The sequence below is a fragment of the Coenobita brevimanus genome, chromosome 98 (genome assembly GCF_032717465.1).
Source record: "Coenobita brevimanus isolate Jiangsu-jjx chromosome 98, ASM3271746v2, whole genome shotgun sequence".
NCBI lineage: Eukaryota > Metazoa > Arthropoda > Malacostraca > Decapoda > Coenobitidae > Coenobita > Coenobita brevimanus.
In genome coordinates, this window is record NC_137051.1 from 17,126,755 (window position 1) to 17,135,197 (window position 8,443).

Here is an 8,443-nt window from a genome sequence, read left to right on the forward strand (position 1 = left end):
TCTGGTGATAGGGAGGGGAATGTGGGACTCTTGTATAACTGTTGCTCCACCGCCCAGTCATATCCGTTCCGTGTCACCACATGAAGGCGCCCCTCTCCAGCACCTGGGATAGATTATATATATATATATATATATATATATATATATATATATATATATATATATATGCATTTATATATTTATATATATATATATATGCATATATATATATATATATATATATATATATGCATTTATATATTTATATTTATATATATATATATATATATGCATTTATATATTTATATATATATATATATATATATATATATATATATATGCATATATATATATATATATATATATATATATATATATATATATATATATATATATAAATGCATATATATTATATATATATATATATATATATATATAAATATATATATATATATATATATATATATATATATATATATATATATATATATAATATATATGCATTTATATATATATATATATATATATATATATATATATATATATATATATATATATATATATATATATATATATATATATATATATATATATATATATATATATATATATATATATATATACCACGTTGAGTACACCGCTTCCCGTCCGATCAGCGAAGTTAAGGAACGTTGGGGTCTGGTTAGTACTTGGATGGGTGACCGCCTGGGAACACCAGATGCTGTTGGCATCCCTACGCGTCAAGTGGGGTTGGTGGAGGATTAGTGCCCCTCCCTGTAAAACAATTAACTCTAAGCCATTGGCCACCCCGTCTGGGATACATGGCGTCTGGCAATGAATGAATGAATATATATACACATATATATATAAAATATCATATTTAACAATCAGGCTCCTATGACTCACTCATAACTCAGTACGATAATTTGGCATTAGCTTTTCAAGAGCTGTCCCGACCATGAATGCATCTTATCTAACAGTCCCGTCCATTCCTCAGGCCGGAGATATGATCTAGACGAGGAGGAGATCTCACAGTTCATCATCATACTCGGGGGCATCCGGGACGACACTGCGGCCTTCTTCCTCCCCGAGTTGTTCCCCATCCTGAAGCACCTCCCGGATTTCCTCAAGAGAAAATTGTTGGCTAAGGACAAGATCGATGCTATGACGAAGGCAACGAAGGAGTTTATGCAGGTGAGATAGTAGATAAAGAAATTGACAGATAGATAGGTAGATGGCTTGTATCTCGTGGGAAAAAAGAAAAAAAAAATCCTACCTCTGAGAGATCAACATCTTTCGACTAAGGAGGGGCAAAGAGCACTCTGTTAATGGCGCCATGGGATGTGAGGAGCGCGAATGATACAGCGAAAGAAGAGGATATTGATCGGCCGCTTTAAATCGCAAAAGTGAATATATGCGGATTAACTGAAGCCAAATGGCCATGAGACAGAAGCACAGTCAGAGTCAGAGAGACTGACAGACAGAAAGGGAGAAACTGGAGTGTGTGCTGGAGTGTACGAATGTTAGAGCAAAAGAATGTACAGTATACACTGCCGTGTGAATGAGGTGAAGAGGGAGAATATAAGTCAGTATGAATCACACATGTTATACATATGCATGGAAGTAAAAATATAAGCGTAGAAGACTGTACACGTGTTTGCCTCGACTTAATACAGACCATTAAAAAAGCAGAGTACTGGGAGACCGCAGAAGTATACTTCAAGAAGTCTAATAGATGCTCCAGTGTTTCAGACTGAAGCTCTGTACAGTATGGTAAAGTGAGAAGTGCTAGATCAGGTGGAAAGGTTGGCCAGAGGGAAAAGCTTGATAACAGTCAGGAGTCAGTATAACCTTCCGGCCCGGCACAAAATGATCCACAGGTGTGCATGGCGGGTGATAAGGATGGGAGAAAACCTGGATGAATAAAAGGTAATGACTAACTGGGTGACTGATTCATTGATTGAGTGTGTGTGTGTGTGTGTGTGTGTGTGTGTGTGTGTGTGTGTGTGTGTGTGTGTGAATGATGAGACAAGAGGTGTGAATGGTACTACTCGTATATTGTATAAGGGACTGCGGAGTGACTTTTCTGATCAGTATGTAATAGTGCCAAGGATCAATGTATAAAGGCATGAGCGAAAAGAAGTACAGGAAATTCGGGTATTATTATCTGCAGACAATCTTATTCAGCTTTTGGGAAACCTCATGTTTTGAAGGAGTTAGCGAGGGCTGTATCGGAACCTAACAGTTCGATCTGCTTGTGAAAGAAAATAAACTAACACACACACACACACACACACACACACACACACACACACACACACACACACACACACACACACACACACACACACACACACACACACACACACACACACACACACACACACACACACACACACACACACACACACACACACACACACACACACACACACACACACACACACACACACACACACACACACACACACACACACACACACACACACGCAGATATTTTAGTGGATAGAAAGCGGTGTTAGGAATCCTGCCAAATGACGAAAATACGGACCAGAGCTTATCTAATCCGAGCCCAATAGCTTAAGACAGTTTTGCTAAGGTTTTTACGTTGAAGTTAGATTTTTTTTTTTTACAAAAACAACAGAGGAAGAAAAAACAAAAGTATAATAAAAAATAAAAAATCCTTGTACCTCGTTACGAGGATCACCCATTCATAAAAAATCTAACAGTTTGAGTTGAACAGCTGCAGGTTGAAGTTTGGGGGGAAACCACTCTGATGAACAAAGTTCCAAAGAGATGCAGTTCAAGGAACAAGAGAATTCTGATAGGCTCCTCCTCCTCCTCCTCCTCCTCCTCCTCCTCCTTCATCATCTTCTTTTTCACCACTAGAAATTCGTCACTAGCCACAGAAAGGACTTAGACCCCGATGATCCCAAAGACGTGATTGACGAATACTTGCTGGAAATGGACAAACACACCGACATGGCTGCTTTTTTCTCAGGTAAGATATATATATATATATATATATATATATATATATATATATATATATATATATATATATATATATATATATATATATATGATCATCCATTACAAGTCCACTACTGAACAAAGGCCTCTCCCAACCTTCACCAATCCCTTGACTGTGTCAATCTTTGCCACGTTTTCCTTGTAAATTTCTCTATCTCATCTCTCCACTTCCTGTCTGGCCTTTTTCTGCTACGCTTACAGTCTCTTATTGTCCAGTAAGTCAGCCTCTGGCTCCATCGATTATCCCTTATACTTGCTACATGGCCTGCACACCTTCATTTTTGTTCTTTTATAACCTCTATAATATCTTTGACTTTAGTCTGCTTTCTCACCCAAGTTGATCTTTTCTTGTCTCTTAAAGATATCCCCAACATTGACCTTTCCATTTCTCTCTGGGAACGGTTTAATTTATTTTCCATCGATTTTGTCAGTTTCCAGGTCTCACAACCATACGTCATAGCTGGAATTATACATTCGCCATATACTTTTCGTTTGATACAAACTGGCAAGCTACTTTTCATAATGTCTCTATGTTTACCGAAAGCTTTCCATTCAATTGTAATGCGTCATTTTATTTCGCTATCATGATCTTTCGTTAGTTTTAGTATTTGCCCCAAGTAATTGTACTCCTCGACTTCTTCAAAAATTTCTTCACTTATTCTGATGACGCTGTTTGGTATTTGTGGATTAACCATTACTTTAGATTTACTCCGGTTCATCTTTAGCCCCACTTTTAGACTTTCTCTGTTCAGGTCATTTAACATTTCTTGCAATGTCTCTGCTGTTTCTGAGATTAGGACAATGTCATCTGAAAATCTTAAATGGTTTAGCTTTTCTCCACCTATGTTGGCTCCATTGTTTTCCCAGTCTAGCTTTCTGAAAATACTTTCTAGGCATGCTGTAAATAATTTTGGTGAAATTGTATCTCCCTGACGCAAGCTCTTCTCAATCTTAATATTTTCCGAGTCCTTATGTAATTTAACTGTGGCAGTTCCCTCTTTGCATATGTTTTCGAGCAGTTATACAATATTCTCATTCACTCCTTGTTCTCGCAATGAATTTATAATTGCTATGTGCTCCACTGAGTCGAAAGCCTTTTCGTAATCAACAAAACCTAAGCTCAGTGATTTATTATATTCTGTAGTTTTCTCAACTGGCTGATTCATTGTGTGTAGATGATCAGCAGTCGAATATCCGCTTCGGAATCCTGCCTGTTCACGAGGTTGGTTTTCCTCCAAATTTGTTGTTATTCAGCTTGTAAGGACTATAGTGAAGAGTTTGTAAATGACTCATAATAAGCTAATGGGTCTATAGTTACTAAGATCTTTTGAGTCACCTATTTTGTAAAATAAAATAACTATTGCATTACACCATGTTTTGGGAATTTTCTTCTTTTTTAACCATTGAGTAAATAAGTGAGCGAGCCTGTTTTGTACTTTTACTCCTGCAACCATCATTAAATCTGCTACTATTCCATCTTCTCCCGGAGCCTTCCCTCTTTTCATATTGTTAAGAGAAATATTTACTTCCTCTGGTGTTACCTCAGGTACTTCACTTGTGTCAGCTGAAAAGTTAGTTATTGGTACTACTCTATTTGATCCATACAGTTCTCAGTAAAATTCTTCAACTCTCTTCACCATCTTATCTCTACAGTTAATGACTTCATCGTTTTTGTTTTTCAGTGATGTAATTTATTGCTTTCCTAGTGCCATTTTACTTCAGATCTGTTTCAGACTTTTTCCTTTTCTAATGGTTTCTTTGAACTGATCTATCTATCTATCTATCTATCTATCTATCTATCTATCTATCTATCTATCTATATATATATATGTATATATATATATATATATATATATATATATATATATATATATATTTATATATATATATATATACTTCCCAGTTCAGTATGGTGCTTTAGGGACCTTATGCTCTCTCTCTCTCTCTCTCTCTCTCTCTCAGCTTAAGAAATCAGCACACTTCACTCTACCTCTCATGCTGTTTCTGTTTTCCTTCTCTCATATATCTCTTTTCTGTTGCTCCTCTTTTTCCAGTTTCTTTATTCCTCTTCCCTTGTTTCTACCATCTGTGTTACTTCTCTTAATATCGCATATATCTTCTCCGCCATATACAGGTTCTCTCAAATTCTATTTTCTCAAACATCTCTTCTTTATCTCTCTTCTCATACTGTCATCTCACTGTTCTTTTAATGTTTCTATTCATATTTCTCTTCTCTATTTCCCCGCCGTTTTGCTTCTCGTCTAGCACTTCCAGTCTCTCAACAGTTCAGCTCTGTATTTGTCTCAAACTCTCGTCATATTTCTCATCCCATCCTTATTTGGGAAAAAGGTGACGATGATGACAGTCATGATAATGATGATAATGATATCAATGATAGAGACGTGGACTATGATGATACTGATGATGATGAAGACGATAATAATGATGATAATGATGATGATTATGATATTTCTCTTTCTCCTCCTTCACTTCTCTTCCCTCAACCAATTCAGAGGAAGACCTTCTCAAGAATATAATGGACCTTTTCGGTGCCGGCTTCGATACCACTTCGACCACTCTACGGTGGCTGATGCTGTACGTGGCGGCGCATCCCGTCGTGCAGACCAGGGTGCAGGACGAGATTGATTCGGTCGTGGAGCGGGGAACTCTGCCCTGCAACGCTGATAGACCCAAGTGAGTGAGAGAGAGAGAGAGAGAATGTGTGTGTGTGTGTGTGTGTGTGTGTGTGTGTGTGTGTGTGTGTGTGTGTGTGTGTGTGTGTGTGTGTGTGTGTTCGTGCTCTTCATAATAAAAGATCCCTCATTAGGTCAGAACCACCAAATGTGCATTATGACATTAATGCACCTTGCATCAATGTCGTACGTGCATCATTGGACTCGAGTAACTTTTCACTGTCTCTTTACTACATTAAAATCTAATAACACCTTACTATATAAATCACATAATAATCTTCCTAATGGAAGTTTTCAATCCCAGAAGTGTAGAGAAATTTTTTTTGACAGAACTGTGAACTGTACAACGCCATACTCTAATAGGAGAAATATATACGCCTGTCATTTCAGCTGCCTTTTTGTTCTGTCAGTTTATCATTACTCTCTCTCTCTCTCTCTCTCTCTCTCTCTCTTTCAGACTGCCGTACCTGGAGGCCACCATTCACGAGGTGCTACGTTGTTCCTCCCTCGTCCCACTTGGAGTGTTCCACAGCGCGGCCACAGAAACCCAGCTGGGAGGCTACACGATCCCCAAGGTAGGACGAGATGCTGGGAGAAACTGGTAGAAGACGATTTTTTTTCCTTGACGATTTTTTTTCTTACTTCCTGGGTTCCGAGAGCTATTTGAAAGTGGGGTTTAATCATCCCAATCTTGCAGCTGGAAGGACAGAATATGAGTAACGTTTTGGAGAGTAAGGGAACATAAGCTAACCTAACCCAGCCAGCCTCATCTAACCCAGCTGAGCCCAACCAAACTTAACCCAACCACTCTTGACCCAACCAAGCCTTTCCCAATCAAACCCAATCCAGCCTTACCTAGCCTAACCGAACATGACTTAACATAGCATAACTTACCTCGATTCAGGACATGGACAAGGACCCACAGTACTGACATGACCCACACACATCAACAGAGCCAAACATAATCTAACCGAGCCTAATCTTACTATAATTAACTAACCCAACCAAATCCAACCCAACTTAAGCCAATCTAAACTATCCTAACCTATCTTATGTAGGATATGGTGGTGATGGGATGCCTTGGACTCTGCCATGAGGATCCCGAATACTGGCGTGACCCCCACACCTTCGACCCCTCCCGCTTCCTCGATGACAATGGCAAGTTCAAGGCGCCCAAGGAAGCCTTCATGCCCTTCGGAGTTGGTAAGTGTGATGGGTTTGTGTTGGTGCTGTTGGTTGAGAGTGAGAAAGTCTTGTTTTTGTGTTGGTGACTGTTGGCTGAAGGTGAGGGGATTTTGTTTTCATGTTGGTTACTAACAAAATTTAATGTTGTCGTGTTTTTTTGTTATTTGTAGCTAAAGGGAATTTACTTGTTAATAGGAAGAAGTATCTTATGTTGCGTTTCACTGTGCCATGTTCAATATGTATGTTCTGATAAGGTGAGAGTTACACCTACTTGCTGAAACCTCCTCCCCTTCCTCACCTATCACTTATCTCCTCTTACATCCTTTCTCTCCCCCTCCCTCACCTTCATCTGTTACTCCTCTAACCTCCTCTCTCTCCCCTCACACAGGACGCCGTCAGTGTCTTGGAGAGGCCCTCGCTAGGAACGAACTCTTCATCTTCTCCGCAGCCCTCCTCCAGAACTTCTCCTTCGGCCCTCCTCCGGGTGGGAAGATAGACCTCTCGCCTAAAAAGATTCCCCTTAGTAATATAAGCAAGGACCAGCAGGTTGTTATTACTGCTAGGGGCTGAAGAGAGAGAAAAAAAAAATCAAAAAGATAAAAAACTTGGAAGGAGTGCAAGAGCCTCTCGTACTGAGATAATAACATGTTTTATGAATAACTTGTTTACACACACACACACACACACACACACACACACACATATATATATATATATATATATATATATATATATATATATATATACAGTGGGCTCGCACAGTGCACGTCACCGCAGTGCGCGATTCGCCTTGTGCACGAGTGACCAAAACTCATAACCAAAAACCCTTTAATGTGCGAGTTTACCGCACAGAACGCGAGGCAGAGGCATGGAGTGGCTCAAAAATGCCATTTTCTACTAGTGCGCAACCACCCCTCACAGAGTGCGTCACGTGTCATCACGTTGATGCACAGTAATTCCCGGCCATTCTACTGTTGGTGCGGTGGGAGGTGCGGTTGGGAGTGCGGCGCTGTAAGTGTTGCCGTGCCTCGGAACCCCTGTTATTTAAGGTTATCAGGCCTGTTGTCTACTGTTGTTAAGGTGACTACCCATATTTTTGTTATTGTAGCTACAGCTTTAGTACAATGTCTGAAACATATGACCTTTATTATGTCTCTAAGGGCCAAAAAATGTCCAGGTATGAGGGGGTACCGCCCATATGTAATTATTCCCATAAGATTGTGTATTCCTAGTACGCGAATTCCCAGTACGCGAGCTCGTGCACCGCCCAATCTCTCGCGCACTATGCAAGCCCACTGTATGTATATATATATATATATATATATATATATATATATGAAACATTTTGGAATATCGAATATTGCTAGTAAAAAAAAAAAATCTTTGCTGTAACTGAGAGAGAGAAAATGTAAATAAAATTTAACTCAAGCTAACACAATGAGGTTAATGAAGGTTCCATCTAACTTCTCTGGGACGAAAACTCTCTCCAGTGCCGAATAATATCATCTATTGATTGCAGACCTAAAACAAATAATACGTTACTGAAATGAAGA

At 39.0% G+C, this 8,443-nt stretch overlaps 1 protein-coding gene and 1 pseudogene across 1 annotated transcript in view; both read left to right on the top strand.

Annotated features, from left to right (window-relative positions):
* LOC145413980 (cytochrome P450 2L1-like) overlaps positions 1 to 7,460 on the top strand; it is a 20,304-nt gene extending 12,844 nt beyond the window's left edge. The window contains exons 5-10 of the mRNA XM_080283553.1: positions 977 to 1,173; positions 2,869 to 2,980; positions 5,526 to 5,706; positions 6,163 to 6,280; positions 6,764 to 6,908; positions 7,279 to 7,460. Coding sequence (XP_080139679.1) covers positions 977 to 1,173; positions 2,869 to 2,980; positions 5,526 to 5,706; positions 6,163 to 6,280; positions 6,764 to 6,908; positions 7,279 to 7,460 — 935 coding nt within the window. The remainder of the gene's footprint in view (positions 1 to 976; positions 1,174 to 2,868; positions 2,981 to 5,525; positions 5,707 to 6,162; positions 6,281 to 6,763; positions 6,909 to 7,278) is intronic.
* LOC145414295 (5S ribosomal RNA) lies at positions 590 to 709 on the top strand (annotated as a pseudogene).
* Positions 7,461 to 8,443: the final 983 nt, after the last annotated feature.